The sequence below is a fragment of the Ochlerotatus camptorhynchus genome, unplaced genomic scaffold (assembly GCF_037179485.1).
Source record: "Ochlerotatus camptorhynchus isolate MF236.1 unplaced genomic scaffold, CSIRO-AGI_Acam_v1.1 ptg000444l, whole genome shotgun sequence".
Lineage (NCBI taxonomy): Eukaryota > Metazoa > Arthropoda > Insecta > Diptera > Culicidae > Ochlerotatus > Ochlerotatus camptorhynchus.
This window is the reverse complement of record NW_027040930.1, coordinates 99,378-118,875: the sequence shown is the minus strand read 5'-3', so window position 1 is coordinate 118,875 and position 19,498 is coordinate 99,378. Positions and strand designations below refer to the sequence as shown.

At 37.0% G+C, this 19,498-nt stretch overlaps 1 protein-coding gene across 3 annotated transcripts in view; it reads left to right on the top strand.

Moving 5' to 3' along the window:
* Window positions 1-12,283: 12,283 nt before the first annotated feature.
* Window positions 12,284-19,498, top strand: part of LOC135711928 (proton channel OtopLc-like) — a 57,063-nt gene continuing 49,848 nt past the window's right edge. Inside the window, exon 1 of one of the 3 annotated variants that reach the window (XM_065234903.1) lies at window positions 12,284-12,661. In XM_065234903.1, coding sequence (XP_065090975.1) covers window positions 12,558-12,661 — 104 coding nt within the window. In that variant the 5' untranslated portion in view covers window positions 12,284-12,557. Of the gene's footprint in view, window positions 12,680-19,498 lie in introns of all 3 variants that reach the window. The other 2 variants (XM_065234902.1, XM_065234901.1) reach the window with 2 other exon arrangements.

Sequence of the window (19,498 nt, the reverse complement as noted above, 5' to 3'; positions counted from 1 at the left end):
TGAAACACACTTACCTACCGCGGCAGATGTGATAAACAAATTATCGTGACATTGTTGTTAGCTCTTTTGGTTACCGTTCGGCCGATCAATCAATAAATCATTGCATGATAGTGCATTATTAGGTTGGTGGAATTTGGCGAAGTTTAGAAATAAAATTGAACTACAAGTTTGTTCATATCTTAAGCGTTAGCCTGTTACTTTGATGTCAAATTGATCCCAAATCCAAAGTATGGAATTTTCAGTTGGCTTGCTAAAGTGACACGCATTTTAAGAGTTCAAAGGCTACGCTAAATCTCAACTCTCGTAATTGACTTAAAGCTAAAAGGATCGCTATACAAACAAAGTGTAAAGTGCTTTGTACGAACGAAAGAATTAATCCATTTTATACTAACTTAACGCTTAGAAGTATTAGGGAAACTGGGTGTAAAATTAACAGGTGGGGTAAAATGAACAGGTGGGTAATCGCTTCAAAAATAGGTCAATTAAGTTTCAAATCTACAACCAATCTATTCGAAGAGTATTTTAAGCTGTTCAAAACATCCTGGAATCATCAGAAGCTGTTAAATGTGAAGAAATGTAAATAAAAACAAATACACCACACGGTTTTGACTGTGATACTAATTTACACTTGCAATATAAAAGCTTTTTAGAGGTGAAATATCAACATCCTATAAATTCTATCCATTAGTATCGTTAATTTGGCATTCAAAAATGTATGGGTAAAATGAACATACAATGGGAAAACATTTAAACAGGCACTGGGGGTAAAATGAACATACAGTTGGGGTAATTTAAACAAGTCCAGGGGGTAAAATGAACAATGTGCACACTGTTCATTCTACCCCCATGGTGAACTGTTCATTTTACCCCCAATACTCTTAGGAATAGCTAAGAATTTAAGGGAGATTGTAAGTATTTTCTATAATAATAATATGTTTTAAATAAGCGATTGAAAACAATTGATGTATTGGGGATAAAATGAAAAGTTCACGAGGGGGTAAAATGAACAGTGGACACATTGTTCATTTTACCCCCTGGACTGGTTCAAATAACCCCAACTGTATGTTCATTTTACCCGCATGTTTAAAATCCAGCCTTCTTTTGGGAGTTGGAGAAAATACAGGAATTATAACGTAAGTTTGATGTTATTGATACATTGCCATTGCCTAATGTTTAGAATATGTATAGAAGCTTTACTTTATGCCATACGTTCAATAAGTTATTGGTTTATAAAAGAAAAAATCACCATATTGCTTAAGGTGTTCATTTTACCCTCAGTTCCCCTACCATATATGGAATTTTTAACATGGCAATGCTGTATACAAGCTTGCAATCCTCTTCTTTCTTCTTATTCGTATTTCAAGCTTATTGTGTGCTCTCAACATAGTATTCTAGATGCATTTCCACAGTTATTAATTGAGAGATTTCGATGCCTGTACCATTTTTGCATTAGTATATTGTGTGGCAAGTACAATCATACTCTATACCCAGGGAAGTCGAGGAATTTTCCAACCCGAAATTTTTTTAGACTGGACCTAAAAATAAAAACCTAAAAAAACCGGACATTTCGCTCTACACTGCTCAATAGGTTCCAGATCAGGTCCTGATCATTTGGTAAGAAATTACCTTGGCACAAACCATTTGAACTTTATATGGAAATTACTATGGGAAAACCATACTTTTTGATCATACCATATTGCACTTTAAAATGTTCTATAGCTATTCTTATGGAAAATTTTCAGCTACAACTTTGCAGAAGATTATTTTTCAGTCAAACATAAAAGTGAATAGCTATTAATTGTTTAAGAGATTGATAATGTTATGGCATGATCAAGCAGTTGAGTTTCGGGCAACACTGTATTCTGCAGTGTAACATAGTAGTAACACAGTTAATTGAGTTCAATCATAAGACATCAGTGACATGAATGATTAATAACTTTTGTTCCTTACATTTGTTCGAGAAGTGGTATTAAGTAAAGCTGTAGCTGAGAAAATTCCTACATGCACAGCAATCATTTTTAAAAGCTGAGTGAATGGTGAAGGTTGACTTCAAATATTGGGAGGCTAAACAGGACCTGATTTGGAACCGTTTGAGCACCGTGGAGCGAAAATTTCAATTTTGCATCAGTCTAATACATACTTTTTAAGTGGTAAACTTGGAAGAGCGATTGATTTTAGGCTTATTAAACATTAGGAGGCTGGCTAATTACAGATCTTTCGGATGAGATTCTTTCCAGTTATTTGTTTGAATTTAATTCAATCTCCAAATAATGTCTCAAAAATTAATTGAGGAGCTCAGCTAGCTTGATGGCTACCACTTTTGCTTACTGAATAGAAGATCGTCTGTTTAAGACATGTGACAGTTCTCAAACTGATTGTTGCCAATAAAAGCAGGCAGAGCGGGCAGTTCTAGTACTGCACTGCAAATATTTTATGCAAGTTTTCAGGTGAAATGTAGGTTAAAAAGACAATGTAAGGGAATTAAAAGTAGTTAGTAAAGTTCCAACCACCAAGAAATAAAGATCGTTTTCAAATTAAATAAAGTTTTATGTAAAGTACGAATGGAAGTTTTGTTACTCCTTGGTGAACTTGAGTGCCTACTAGTGTCCGTGAATGACCCCGAAATACCCCGCCGGAAAACCACGATCCTGCCCGGTCACCGCCGGGAGCGAAATCTAGTAACAGCAAGTTGAACGGAAACGTGATCGTAATTGTTTGTGATATAAGGAGCTCGGTGGTCTAGTGGCGACCGATTTTGCCTATTGAGCAGAAAAATGTGGGTTCAATCTCAAGCTCCTTCACATTATAGAATTTTAGTGTGAATCAGATTTATTCAATAAATGAGATAAAGCGTATTGAAATTCGGTATCAGAAACGAGTACTTAAAAGAAATGATATACGAGTTTTAGGAAAGACGCGTTGATCGGAAATCCTTTTCAAGAATAATTGTTATCATAGTAGCATTAGCATTAGCATTAGCATTATTGACCGCCCACGGTTGCTACTCTGTTATTACCAGATCAGCTGCAATTACACAGAGAACCAACAGATGATGTTTGGGACTAACATTCATCCTCAATGTGTAAAAACTGAAGATCTAATATTTGGCAATACCAGCGCCGGCCGTGTCCGAATGCAGGTCCAATAGGGAATGGGAAGGAATGTGTTGACGTGATACTCGCTGTGAAGGAAACCGAGAAATCCTCTGCGCTTCCACGAGAAATCACTGGGATGTTGGATGTGGGGAAAGGTTTGCAGCAGCAGGGATAGTTTTTGGTAAACTAATGCTGATTGTAGTGATTTATAATAGGTACACAGACACAAAAACGCACGCATACACACGCACACACACGCACTCGTGAGTATAAACAGAATATAAAATAATATTTAATTGAACTTTAACTTTATTTTAACTTAACTTTAACATAACTTCTACTTAACTTTAACTTAACTTTAACTTAACTTTAACTTAACTTTAACTTAACTTTAACTTAACTTTAACTTAACTTTAACTTAACTTTAACTTAACTTTAACTTAACTTTAACTTAACTTTAACTTAACTTTAACTTAACTTTAACTTAACTTTAACTTAACTTTAACTTAACTTTAACTTAACTTTAACTTAACTTTAACTTAACTTTAACTTAACTTTAACTTAACTTTAACTTAACTTTAACTTAACTTTAACTTAACTTTAACTTAACTTTAACTTAACTTTAACTTAACTTTAACTTAACTTTAACTTTAACTTAACTTTAACTTAACTTTAACTTAACTTTAACTTAACTTTAACTTAACTTTAACTTAACTTTAACTTAACTTTAACTTAACTTTAACTTAACTTTAACTTAACTTTAACTTAACTTTAACTTAACTTTAACTTAACTTTAACTTAACTTTAACTTAACTTTAACTTAACTTTAACTTAACTTTAACTTAACTTTAACTTAACTTTAACTTAACTTTAACTTAACTTTAACTTAACTTTAACTTAACTTTAACTTAACTTTAACTTAACTTTAACTTAACTTTAACTTAACTTTAACTTAACTTTAACTTAACTTTAACTTAACTTTAACTTAACTTTAACTTAACTTTAACTTAACTTTAACTTAACTTTAACTTAACTTTAACTTAACTTTAACTTAACTTTAACTTAACTTTAACTTAACTTTAACTTAACTTTAACTTAACTTTAACTTAACTTTAACTTAACTTTAACTTAACTTTAACTTAACTTTAACTTAACTTTAACTTAACTTTAACTTAACTTTAACTTAACTTTAACTTAACTTTAACTTAACTTTAACTTAACTTTAACTTAACTTTAACTTAACTTTAACTTAACTTTAACTTAACTTTAACTTAACTTTAACTTAACTTTAACTTAACTTTAACTTAACTTTAACTTAACTTTAACTTAACTTTAACTTAACTTTAACTTAACTTTAACTTAACTTTAACTTAACTTTAACTTAACTTTAACTTAACTTTAACTTAACTTTAACTTAACTTTAACTTAACTTTAACTTAACTTTAACTTAACTTTAACTTAACTTTAACTTAACTTTAACTTAACTTTAACTTAACTTTAATTTAACTTTAATTTAACTTTAACTTAACTTTTCAAGAGTAATTGTTATCGCAGTAACGTTGAACAGGAACTTGGTCGTAATGGTTTTGTGAAATAAGGAGCTCGGTGGTCTAGTGGCGACCGATTTTGCTTACTGAATATGTGTTCAATCCCAAGCTCCTTCACATTATAGAGTTTTACTTTAAATCGACTCTCTTTCATTATATGATGTAAAGTGTAACGCAATTCGATTGTAGGGCTGGGTTGAGTTGTAATATTTGAGTTTAAGGAAAGACGTGTTGTTCAGAAAACCGTGGGTTCAAACCCAAGCTGCTTCGCGATATTGAATCGTTAGGACATCAATTAAGCATAACGTTTACCAACCAGTGATTTCTTGTGGAAGTGCAGAGGTGTTCTCGGCTATCATTAAAGCGAGTATTACGTCAACATATTCCTACCCATTCCTTTCTTTATAAGCATTCGGTAAATTGAACAATTATTGATTTGAAGTGCTTATTCATTCAAATATCAATCAATTCAACGCACAGGCCTTTCAACCAATGTTCATTTTATCTTTTAAATAATTTACATTCATATAATTTCACCGTTTAAATTATCAATTGTTCATTTTAATCTCCCTACTAGGAATTATTAGTTTGCAATTGCTGTTTGCTGGAAAAAATCAAACTTGCTGGAACTACCACAGAAGCCTAATGTGTTCTATGCTATTTTAATAATAAACATTGCTTTATTATCACCAACATGTATTCTTAGACAATAAAATAGAACATTACATATTGTATCAACCCATGGCCGATTAAATTTGAATTTTTTTAACATCATTCCAGTAAGTGGCTTTTACATCTGTTGAGTGGTGGTCCCCCCAAGACCTCTCCCTGTTTGTTATATATTTAAAAATGTGATGGCACGGCGTTGTTTTGACGTAGGACTACGTCTGTGATTTCTATGTGGAGGTACACTCTGTGAAAACCGAAAATGGACCATGTAACACAATTATGGAAGATTTTGAATGTTAATACCTCAGCTGCCCCTGGATCAATTTCAATAATTTTATTACCAATCGATCAGATATTTTTCTACACATCTGTTTCATTTAAGACTTTATCATTTTTCAAAGTGTTACTATTGAAAATTGCACGAATGTGCAACTGTTGCTTTGATAGCTAAAATTACCACCGATTGCCTGCAAAAAGCGATTTCCTTAACACAGATTTCAAAGTTGAATTCCATCCGGTCTCACCAAACGGTGTTTATTCAATCACCGCGTGGTGCGTAGTGGCGTTCTCCAGTACACAACGAAAGGCTGCCTGCAAGCAGCGAGCTGCAGCCCACACCAGGATCCATAGAATGAGGAAGAAGCCGCACCGCTATTGATCGGAATCAGTAGCTCTTCGTGAGTCGCTGTGGACCATCTATGTCGAGCGCGTCATACTAAAGAGTATAAACAGAGAGAACCCTGCTCAAATTCCTATTCCTACCCAAAACACAAGCTCCTGCTGCAGTTAACAAATAAGATTTATTGCGTAGTCCTACCTCACCATTGCGTTATTTATTTATTTATTTCGTCAACCAACGTAGACTAGTACCTATTAGATTACAGTTTTGTTTTCTTAAATTTATTTATTTATTTCGTCAACTTTGGACAAAAGGTTAAAAGTGTAATTTTGTCTTTAATAAAAATTAAGCAGTGTCAGCTTTCCTATTTTTTATGAGTTTATGCCGAGACATTGCAAAGTCAATGGTTTCGCAGTATTGATTGTAAGAGGCCATCATGCGGTTTAATGGCCCTTATTTTGCATAATTTGTGCGATGATGTTTTATGGCAAATAAATTTCGATTTCGGAGTTGCCGAGTAGGTGCATGGAAATTTAATTTTGATAAAAGTTCTGTGGAGTCAATGCGTTGCGAAACGATATCGTTTACAAATGAAACCATAGCATATTCACGACGCTCTTTTAATGTTTATATGTTTATAAGCATGCAGCGTGCTTCATATGATGGAAGAGGCAATGATGTCCAACCTAATTTACGAAGAGCGTATAATAGAAATTGTTTTTGTACGGATTCTAATCTTTCTTCGTGCGTGATTGAAAAAGGAGACCATACAATGCTGCAATATTCCAGTATTGACCTCACATAGGCGATATATAGTGTTTTAATTGTGTATGGGTCCTGAAAGTTATAGCAAAAGCGCTTGATAAAGCCTAGCATGTTATTTGCCCTGTGAATAATTGTGTTGTAATGGTCTATGAAAGTTAGTTTAGAGTCTAAGATAATTCCTAAATCCCTAACTCTTTCACATTTTTCTACATTTTGATTTCCTAGTGCAATTGAAATATTTGACGTTGTTCTTTTTCAGCTAAATGATATTAAGTTACATTTTTTTACATTCAATTCTAGTAGACTTTTTTTGCACCATATGTAGAATATGTGTATTTAATTCCGGAATATATTGATGTCTTCTTCATTTCTTATTTCCAAAAAGAGCTTCATGTCGTCGGCATAAATAAGCAATTTAAGTTTTTTGAGAATGTAAGATATGTCGTTTACGTATAGAATAAAAAGAAGAGGTCCCAAATGAGAGCCTTGGGGGACGCCTGAAGTGACTTGAATTGGACTCGATTTCTTTCCGTTGAATTTAATTATTTGTTGGCGGTTAGTTAAATATGATTCAAGCCATTTTAGGAGCCCTGACTCAATTCCAATTTTTTGCGTACAAACAATAAGGCTGTCCCTTGTAGTTTTTTTTCAATCTCTACCATGTACCGTGTATCTCAAAATTGATCGTACTACAGTATTTAAATTTTAGAAAAAAGGGCTCTAAAAGCACAAGTTGAAAATATACGTCTCTGAATTTTTGGCAGCTGACTCAGCTTACATTTATCAATTATTGGCTCAGTATTGGGCAGATTTGGTTGCGTTTATAAAAAGTTAGAGCAAGTTAAGGAAAACGCCTTTTTCTTGAAAACCTTATTTTCTTGAAATAAAATGAACATAACATCTTGAAATGTTGCTCATTTTTAGTCGTAATAAAGATCATTCATCTGCCACTAATTTTACCAAAATTCGTCCACTAGCTAAAAAGTTGAAAATTGAGCGTTTTACTACAATAAATCTTACTTCATACAGGCTCCCCCAATAAAGACCAAAATTATATCAATAAATCAATAAACATCTGTTCAATCACCAGCCACGATAAAAAAAATACGTCTATTCACCATGTTTAAAAAAAATCGTGTAGGGTGTACGATCATTTTGAGATATACGATCTCTCTTATCATTCCGTGAACATATTTTTTCTATGGAATTCCTGTAAATGATAGAGAACAATCATAAGACCACATGCCTACCTTAGAATCGGTTCCGGTTGTTCTGGATTATGATACTGTCATAATCCTCCGGTATCAGTAAGATGCAATTCTCTAATAGTAATTGATGATTTGCCAAGCTATTGCTCAAAATAATCTTTATAAGCATAGAGGTAAATATGGAATACACATTCCCTAATAAACAAATACCATAAACGAACGATAACCCAAATAGTCTAACTTTTTAACAAATGGTTTGGATGATACCTCGAACACGTCGTCAAGCAAAATAACCATAACATTTTTATTGGGGTTGTCTCTCCCTAAAGAATTATGCAACGTATAGAAATCATTGCTAAACCCAAGTAACATTGCAGGTTTTATCGAGGTTTTATAGCATCCTAAAGCCTACAGAACCCTCATAAACCCAAAATTGTTACTGGGGAACAAACGTAATAAAATATGCCGTCTATATTCTATTCAAAAATTACGTTGGAATAATGATTACTTTCCTATTTTATAACGTATGAAGGTATTTGTCAACGCCGGCAAATGCACACGCAAACGAAAGTTGCCGAAGTTGAATGATGACGATGAGTGATGACACCGCTCTGTGCCGGCGGCGGTGGTGTAGTGGTAAGCGTGACTACTTTCTCACCCCAATGGGTCTGGGTTCAATCCTAGCCCAGGTCGGTGGGATTTTTCTGAGGCATAAAAATCTCTGTTCACGTCTTCCTTCGGAAGGGAAGTAAAGCCGTTGTTCCCGGCCCATGTGTGTTGATGAATGAGTGCGATATCCTACGCAGGTGTGGAAGCTGCCTTCCTGCACATTCTATTGTCGTCAATGGATGGCAATCGATGTCCGTCGGTGATTGGCACTAGATTGCGGAACAGAGACCGACGTTAAATAAAGAAATGAATGTTGACACCGCTCCGTGTTTTGATTTGCGCTGTACGCAGTTCAAGGTTGTCTCGTCACAAACCGTTTGGCACTGTTATCTGTCCCTATGAATTCCAAATAATGATTGGGCTCTGATTTTATCGAGGGGCCGACTCTATCTACGATGCAGCAAAAAATGTGTTTTGCTGTGGTGAGCTGCGCGTACCACTGAGCAGATATTGTAGAACCAACAATCAATACGAAACTATCAATTTTAAATTGGCTCACTACTTGACTAGCCTATTGGTCCCAAGCAAACGATTAACGTACCCCATTCTAGTTGAAATTCTACTACTACACAATGTTTGTTTTGATTAGCTATGAAAGTTTGACAGATAAAATGAGGGGTTTGTGGATTTTCCTATGTTTCGAGGGGTGACAACCAAAGAAATTACAATTACAATAAATAAGGGAAAGGATTTACATTCTGCATACGGTCGTTTCATGTCTCTTACATTGGAAACCTGACCGTTACGTCAATTCTCTTGGACAGGATCGACCATAGCACAATCAACAACGCTTGACACTGAACCGCTTTCTGATCATGCAGAAATCACATCTAACCTAGTTCTGGAAGTAGAACTTTCTGATAAGATTGTCGCATCACAAACACTGGACTCTGAGGTGCTTTTATCCTTGGTCTTTTGAGTGGAGTTGTTGATGGCTTGTAATTTATGCAGAGGCAGGTTCAATGGTGGTACCCAGTCCACATTGGAACTATCGGTGAGGTTTGCAGCAGCACCTAAGTTGAATCAAGGAATGATTTAAGTTTCAGCGGCTATTGTAATTTCTTCATTTATAGCATACCTGACACAAAATGCAAATTACAAATATATTTGTCTTTCGGGTTGAATAATTTTCGAAATTTCAGAACAGAAATCCAGCACCTCAAACGTTCTTCGATCAGAGCTTTTGGTAATCGGGGTTTCAAGCATGGAAATCGAAAAAAAAACGCGAATTTATGGTTAAATGCGTGGCTTTACAACCCGGCACTACGCACTTCTTTGTCATTTTTCTCGAAATACTTCGCGAATCACTGGATAAATTAAAATCGTCCGTATTTGTTTAGCCGGAGGCAAAGCGGTGAAAAAATTTTGACATCCGCTGCGGTCAATGTTTGTACGCAAGTTTTTTTTTCTTTATTCAGGTAGTGACGTCACCGTGCAAGTCTTAATTGTCCGGAGGTCAAAAACGACTTGGGCGTTAACGGGATAAAAGCTTCTATGACGGGTCTTAGACCATTTTGCAACATGTACGTTCATATTGGCGTTGATTGAGTCATCATGACATTTTTAGCATTGTTGGATTTAACGACTTTAGCTGTGTTTTAATAGTTTTTTTTGGTGACACTTTGATTACTCTAAAATGTTTTGGACTTGAATTTCCTACTACTACTGGAAACCTTGCTCATGCCGTATGCCGAATGCTAGTCAGGCTGGCTGAAACTCCTCAAACTCACTGGAAGTTTTAAAACACTCTTGTCCTGCGAGTTTAGCCAGCCCTCACCTCGAGTGAGTGGCGACAGGAATATGGAAGAATTAAACAAAAACTCCTCGAGAGAGAGGGAGAGTGAACTTCTGCGAAAGGATGATTTGACGTGAGGTGCGCTTTTCGAGACTCCGGATGACTTTTTTGTTCGACGCAAGAAGCTCAGAGTTCACCCAGAGTGAGAGTAAGAGCGTGTGATAGAAAACATGAACATGAATGGCAGCAAACCTCACTCACATTTTATCCCACTTTGCTCACAAGCTCTGAACCTCAGCGGAATGATTAGGCAGTAGGCATTCTACTCCTCAGAAAAATGCAACGCTCGGCTCATTTCAAACTCGCGAGTGAGGCTCCATCAAGCCTGATGCTAGTGAGAACCAGAGATCAGTTTTTTAGTTATTCGAGATGGACCGGCAAAATTTTCAACTAAGTTGAAGAGCAATAATGAAAAGGACGTATGTTTTATTAATCATTTACAGCTTTCCAATAAAATTTATGAAAAGTCAATTTAACAGAACCGATATTTTGAGAGTCACCCTAAGTTGTTTATTAAAATTTAAAAAAGCAATACAAAACGTGAACCATTAACATAAAATTTAATTACTTTTTCACCAAAGTTATTCCGAATAAATTGCTCTACAACGTTGTTGAACATTGTGACGGTTTATTATCAATAACTAAAAAATATATATTTAGATCTCATTAGCCTTATAATTTAAATAAAATTATATTTTACCTATTTCACTAACCTTAGGGACAACCCTCAATTCACTCACTTTAAAAGATTGGTTGAAACAAGTGGACTAACTTTCCAGAAGACATTACTTACATAAAACTAATGAGCAACCCTCTCCAAATGACGAATTTCAGATATTACGTCTCAGAATTCCATGAAACTTGCATAATTATTCGCAGTTTTTCAATTCAATATTTTTCAATATATCATAGCACATAGGACGAAACAGCTCTACTAATCGAAATGACGTCTGAGACAAAAAGTTGTAGGAAATTAGATTGCCTTTTTTTAAAAAAATACACACTGAAAAATTGTTGGACAGTAGGCCGATATTAAATACATGTTCCTGAAATGTTTTCATGATTGGCAACTGTTTATCGTAACCAATTGTTACGGAAATGATGAGCCTGCAGGTCAATTATTTGTTGGATTATGTTGAAGTTCATCATTGTGGGTGGCATGTTAGACCCATGCTAGGGTCATGTACCCTATATAACGTGAAAAAAAAGTTCAAATTGTAAATTGTAATTGAAAAGTTAGCATTTTGATAGGCTTTCAAATAAACATAAGTCTTAAAATCTAAGTCTTAAAATTTTCATTTTTTTGACGAAAATATGTAATTTTTTTCAGTGCGTATTTTTCAAAACACAATCTAGTTTCCAACAACTTTGTCTCAGACATCATTTTGATTAGATGAGCCGTTTTCGTGCTATGAACACGCCATTTTGAAAAATTGGGCGAGAGTGAACAATTATGTGAACTTTCATGGAATTCGAAAAGGGTGAAATAAAATCGAATCGTCAGTTGGCGTGGATGCTCTAATTGTTTGAGGGCAAATAATGTATTCCTCCTAACTGCAGCTTTGGGACCACTGTGCAATGAGTTAAAGTAAATTTTATACATGAAAGAATCATAACCTTAGAGCAGTCATATTTAATATTCCAATTTGCACGCAACTGCTAAGGAATATGAAGAAAGCAAGAAAGATTCCCTCTACTTGTTCATAGATGCAAACTATACAGACTACAAATTAAATTCAAACTTATGCCTGCTACACCAACCCAAATATACAATTTCTTCTTCGATTACAATACGCAAATCGTACATCAGTATTTTTCCGTACACGACAATCTATCAGCTCGTCCTAATTTAGTGATATATTTTATTACAATGAAGGCTGTTCGGTGCTCGATATCAGCAATGTCACCTCTCATCTGCTCAATGTAGAACTGAGCAGCTTCGGCGATGAACGGTATCATATCTAACCGGTTGTGTAGTCAAGTGGAACTGTATACAGCTCTTGTTATAGTTGGAGTATAAAGTACTCAGGAGGACGAAAAAAAAAATCTCTTTCGATCAAGTTCGGTCCCTACTGCCGAGAACTACCAGTCATTTGTTGACCTGCTATAGCTGGCAGATCAACTTGAAAAGGAAGCAAGTGATATAGTGTGAACACCAATTAGTCGACAAAAACCTGCCCTGAGGTAAACATGAGCAACAGCAACGGCATCGGTGGCAACAACAACAGCTTTGGCGGTGCCTGCGGCGCCAGCAGCAGCAGTAAAAATTATAAGAAGAATTCGGTGACCTTCAGGTAATTGAATCTTAGCCGGTAAGTAATTTTCCCTTCATTGCTGTCTGCATGCTTGGCATGCACAGTTGTACACACCAACTGCTCATTTGTTAATAACTTTTCACTCTGTTGTGGAAATGTGTTTATCTTTAAAGTAATTTATAGATTAGGATCATAGTTTACTATAGATATGCAAAGAGTAGGTAAATCTTAACATTTGAATCAACACCAATGATTTTTTTAAATTTCAAGTCCAAGATGTGCAACGAGCATTTCTCACTTCATTTTTGCAACGCTAAAACATAGGGTTAACTACCCCATTTCCGGCCTATTAAGCATAACCCGCACTTAGTCTTTCTTAATCTTGCGTAGTTTAGCACCAAACGGAATATTATTATGACTGATGGCTGGACGCCAAACTCGGTCTAACACATTGAAACGCCATTGAAACGCCAATTAATTTACTTCGGCCTATCGGAAAAAGATAAAAATTGATTCGGTCGAGCCCCTGCTTTTTTTTTTTTTTTTTGAGAATAACGGGTCCAAACACTCATATCACGCGTTCTTATTGACTTCGTTTGGTAACTTATTAACTAAAGTATCGTACCAAACGCATAATTTACCTGTTAACGCCGAAATCATGGATTTATTTTATGTTTTCTGCTTTTCTGGCCCAAAATGGGCGCTTATGCCAAAGTAGTTCTCTGGCCTATACCGTTTATTACTAGAATTAAAATCTACCTTTTTACGAATTTATAACAAGCTTAAACTCTATTATATCTACTGCTTCAAAAAGAACTATGTTTTGTCAGCTTTGTGCAAAGTTATTTGCAAATGAGCAGTTCGTGACCAAAACTGTGTATGTCAAGCATGGCTGTCTGACCTACCGTCTCGAAGGGATTTTTTATTGATTGTAATTATAGTATATATATCCGTAGAAGACAAAACTTATTCCATATGAAATTTGTTGTTGATAATCCGTAGGAGAGCACTCTGGGAAAGTCACATACAAACAGGAGGAAAAAAATGGTTTGTCACATAAACAGAATGTTTGATACCCTAGATATAGATTTGGGTATATTTTAACCCCCAACTCTTCAGTAAAACCTTTATTCTTTGCGTACCCAACATGTTCCATTTAGAAAATTGGACATTGCTCCCTTTTAATTGTTTCTTGACCGATTATGATGGAACAACTTCCAATCGATCAGAATTCGATTCTAGTTTTGATATCTTTAATTATATTGCAGATGGAATAGATTTTCAGTCTATCAAAATGGTATGAATGTTAAAAACATTAAAATTTGAAATGGAGCGTTCTCACGGTAGTGCAAGCTAGCACAGCTGAAACCACCTCTCACAGTTGCGCCTATGTTTATTCTTAATTCCCTCATAGAATAGTTTAGAGCAGACTTGCGATACTGTACCTCTTTACTCCTATGTGAAAATCCCATAAGCAAGTGTCATTCTGTGCGTGGAGGACTGAAGGCCGGCGCACAATGCATACGTTTTCGGGTTTTGACGTAGGACTACGTCTGTGATTTCTATATGGGGGTACACTTTGTGAAAACCGAAAATGGAACATGTAACAAAATTATGAAAGATTTTGAACGTTAATAACTCAGCTGCCCCTGGACCAATTTCAATAATTTTATCACCATTCGATCAGAAATATTTCTACGCATCTATTAAATGTAAAACTTAATCATTTTTCAAAATGTCACTATTGAAAATGGCACGAATGTGCAACTGTTGCTATGATAATTAAAATTATCACCGGTTGCCTACGACAACCGATTTCCCTAATACAGATTTCAAACTTGAATTCCATCCGGTTTCACCAAACGGTTTCAATCGTCGCGTGTGGTGAGTAGTGGTGTACTCCAGTACACAACGAAAGGCTCCCCGCAAGCAGCTAGCTATCAAGGCTGTCCTCTACCGCTGATCGGATTCAGTTCCAATCACCGTGTGTGGTGGTGTCCGGTCGTCGGCATCATCAGCAGTGCTTTCGGCGCGTGGCGTTGAACATTGTTCTCCAGTACACAACGAAAGGCTGCTTGCAAGCAGCGAGCTGCAGCCCACCTGGGCATCCATAGAAGGAGGAAGAAGCCACACCGCTATTGATCGGAATCAGTAGCTCTTCGTGAGTCGCTGTGGGCCATCTATGCCAAGCGCGTCACCCCCATTCCAAACAACATACAGCTCACCAGCCTCATATGTGTTTAACACCTTAATAGCTCAGCATTACTCAACCATCACAACAAAACGGTCCTTTTCAGGACCACCATAAATTTGTAAAAAAGTTCTGTTTGGACATTTGTCAAGGTCATCAATCGGATGTCAGTTCCCATATCAAGATAGTGCCGGAATTAGGGCGTAACAGCTTTTGTAAACCATGACTTCTTTCAATGATGTCTTGAAAGCCAAGGCTCGCCCACGCAAATCAACATCAAAATCAGATGGGATAAGACTTCTTCACCCGACAGCAATGTTGGTTTGTGTGGACGTGCCGTGAATTCCTAAAAATCATCGAGAGAAGTCATTGTTTACAAAAGGTGTTACGAAACGGCGCCTGTGGTGTAGTGGAAAGCGTGATTACCTCTCACCCCAGCAGGCCTGAGTTCAATCCCAGTCGGCGCCGCCGGGAAGTTCTGAGGCATAACATCTCTGATCACGCCTTCCTTCGGATGGGAAGTAAAGCCGTTGGTCCCCGGTTCATGAGTTGATGGGTCGATAGGTAGGGTCCAGGTGTGGGAGCTGCCTTCCTGGCACGTCGTAGCATTGGTGCTCAGCACGGAAAACAAGATCGACGGAAAAAACAAACCAAAGGAAGAAGAAGAAAAAGGTGTTACGCCTAATTCCAGCTCTATCTAGATCTGTTTAAATCTAACATACCATGTTCTTGAAGGCAACATTGGGGGTGCAATTTCAAAAACCAAAGTCGGTCGCGGCTTGAAAGTGGTCTGATTTTGATCTAGAGATGATGGATAGGATTTTTTTCTACCCCAATCGATAGGAATTTTTTCTACGAATTTGTTAAAATTAAGACTTTATCATTTTTCAATATTTCACTATTGAAAATTGAACCAATGTACAACTGTTGCTATGATAATTAAAATTATCACCGATTGCCTGCGAAAAGCGATTTCCCTAACACAGATTTCAAAGTTGAATTCCATCTGGTCTCACCAAACGGTGTTTTTTCAATTACCCCGTGGTGAGTGGTGGCGTTCTCCAGTAAATAGCTAAAGGCTGCCTGCAATTGATCGGAATCAGTAGCTCTTCGTGAGTCGCTGTGGGCCATCTATGTCAAGCACGTTATACTAAAGAGTATAGACAGAGAGAACCCCACTCAAATTCCTATTACTACACAATACACAAGCTCCTGCTGCAGTTAACAAATAACTCTTATTATATAACCCCACGTAGTCCTGCGCCACAATTGCGTACAACCCCATAGGGCTGTCCCTTGTAGTTTTTTGACAGATAATTCATGAGCTAGCTATAAAAAAAAACCTGAAAACGTATCCATTGTGCGCCGGCCTTGACCCTCTCATCAGAACACCAGAGAAATTCTGGATTAACAATAGAAAAGGGCCCTTTAGCATTTGTAGACAAATCGTTCTCAAAAGGTTACGCAAATCAACACCATATCGTGTAGGGAAAACTTTCCCTTATCCGATAATAGAGATTGCTAAAGTATGATAGTGTCAGTGATTTGTTTTCATCGGGAAAATGTTCCGCTAAGAAGTTTTTTTTTTCCTGATGAAAACATTTTGTGTATACGTATACATGACGTAGTGTGCGTACGATAAACGTCAGCAATCTCTATAGTCGTTTCTTGTTTATTGATCTAGGATTGGACGATCTTTACAGAAAGATCGATCTTATATTTGGCTCTAGAATCGATCCCCTGATTAAATCGGTACCAAAGAATCGTTCTTTGGTAGATCGATCTTTTGATTTTTTGACGTAGAACTACGTCTTTGATTTCTATATGAGGGTACACTTTGTGAAAACCGAAAATGGAACATGTAACAAATTAAGAAAGATTTTGAACGTTAATAACTCAGCTGCCCCTGGTACAATTTCAATAATTTTATCACCAATCGATCATAAATATGGCTACGCATCGATAACAATGCTTCTGAATGTTGATTTTCAACAAGAAACTATTGAAAAACTGGTAAATGTCCTGCATTGTCCAAAAGCGTCGAATTAACTAAGAAATCCACCAATTACCTACATGCATATGCTGCTTCCCCAGCACAGTCGTCAGAGAGTAGAAAGTAGACGAAACAAGTCGAAGTGGCATTCGCCTCCGATCCTCGGGCGCGTGCGAATAGGGAGGATGGAATTAATCATTTTGTTCGAACATTTTCCACAGAGATGGCGCTGTTCCGCTGGTAGGAAGTGATAAAAATCCCCATATTAAAATTGAGAGAAGTGGGATAATTTGGTTCGGTGCATAATCAGGTCAAAAAAAGTGAACGACAACCTAAAGAAATTAATCAGGGACTTTGTAGTTCAATTTTTTCCCGGAAATTATTGTTAAACAAGCTACAATTAAATAAAAATGATTTTTCCCCATACAGTTTTACCTGATTTACTACCAGCTCCCAGAGAGCCAAAACACTCAAATTTGAGAGAGAAAATTTGCTCTCCCGACCTCAATCTCTCAACATGGCATGTATTTTTTTGACACTCGTTTTGTGATTTCCCTTTCACAGATTACATAATAGAGTACCTGACACTACAAAACATGTCTGGTACCTCTATATCTGCATTTACTTTAACATTTGAAGTACCTCCTTTTTTACATATTCTGCTCAAAAGATACTTTATGCCCCGCCCCATACATAAAATTCGGCCGGAGATTCTGTGAGGGGTGAGCTATTTTGTGTGCAGAATGTGTAAAAAAGGAGGGACTTCAAATGTTAAAGTAAATGCATATATAGAGGTAACAGACATGTTTTGCACTGCAGTGTCCTCTGTGAACAATTATAAGAAAACAGATTGTGTGAAGTTTCCGATAGATGTCACCGCAAACAACAGCTGTGACATCTGATGGAACATGAATGCAGAAGCTTGACAAAATGATTAATTGCGTAATATAACCAAACGTAAATTTTTCGAGATAACTACCATCCGTCGTCTGACGTATCTCCGGTCTGATTTACAAGGTGTGCTGAAGGTGTTCCTGAAAAATGAGGTCCGTGATGCTGTCACCTACACTAAACACGCCAAGCGCAAGCGGCCATGAATGTCAACTACGTTTTGAAGTGACAGAGACACACTTTGTTTGGTTTCGGAGGTTAAATCATCACCAACTTTGGCAACAAAACGGCTCTTTTCAGGGCCACCAAGCTTATTACAGTAAAGAGTAGGAATAGAATTCATATTCCTGTTTGTCCATATTCAAAACCAACGACCACACAAAATGCTCATGTGATCAAACTGGAAGCAGGGATACAAATAATTTTGATCAACCTTGATCAACTTTGAATCGCCACGGCCGGATATTTTCGATGGAAGAAGCAACAATCTAGCATCTAATTCGACGAAGACGGCAGGAAACATTTGTGAAGCCGAGTTATTTACGAAAGAGAGTGCCGATGGAGAGAATCTCTCCATGTAGATAGGACCTATTGAAAAGTGACGCGAGATTTGTTTTCCGTACTGAGCTCCAATGCCCGACGTCAGGGAGGCAGCTCCCACACCTGGACCCTACCAATGACCCATCAACTCAACCAAGGACCAACGGCTTTACTTCCCGAAGATAGGCGTGATCAGAGATGTTATGCCTTAGAACATGCCGGTGGCGCTGACTGAGATTTGACCCAGGCCTGCTGGGGTGAGAGGTAATCACGCTAACCATCGGCGGCGATATCTTTCAAGGTGATATCACGGCGAAGGAGAACGACCCAAATTTGAGTTTAGTTATCTCAGAAATAAGAAATAAAGTGCAGGAACTCAGTGATGAGTAAATTTGCCTCATGTTTTCCCAGGATTTTCCAGGGAAAAATTGCCGAATTTGAGAAAAGTAAAGATTGGATTCACTCAGTCTATTGGTACTACTCTGGGACTGAATAAAATTTTCGTCAATTTCATCATTTTCTGGCAGATATTTTAGGTTTTCCACAGGAAACCATGAGACAAATTTACTCATCGCTGAGTTCCCGCACTTTTGGCGATTATGAGTTAACTAAACTCAAATTTGGGTCGTTCTCATTCGCCGTGTACGCAAAAGGAAAAGAGCCAGTGTCGCTACTTGATAGCAAACTACTCATAATAGGAGGAGTCTTTGTAGCTTTTATACCATTATGCACATCATTCTGCTTTAACCTGAAAAGATATAAAGGAGCGCTGCTGTATGGCATTAGCTCATTTTTGCTTCGCACGGCGTGGTGAACAGCAATAGCAGCAGTAGGAAGGTGGTGGCTAGTCCACTCCTTCACACCTAACAAGCAACAATTGACTGGTCGTGGCAAAGGAGGAAAAGGTCTGGTAAAGGAGGCGCCCAGCGTCATCGCAAAGTTCTTCGAGATAACCGCCATCGGTCGCCTGGCTCACCGTGGTGGTGTCAAACGTATATCCGGTCTGATCTACGAGGTGTGCTGAAAGTGTTCCTGGAAAATGAGGTCCGTAATGCTGTCACCTACACTAAACACGCCAAGCGTAAGTGGCCATGGATGTCCTCTTCAATAAAACGGCCCTTTTCAGGGCCATCAAGCTTACATCAGTAAAGAGTTGGAATAGAATTTATCTGTGCTTGTTTGTCCATATTCAGAACCACAAGCCCCCAACGACCACACAAAATGCTCTCCAGAGTTGTAATCTTGTAACCAAACTTGGAAG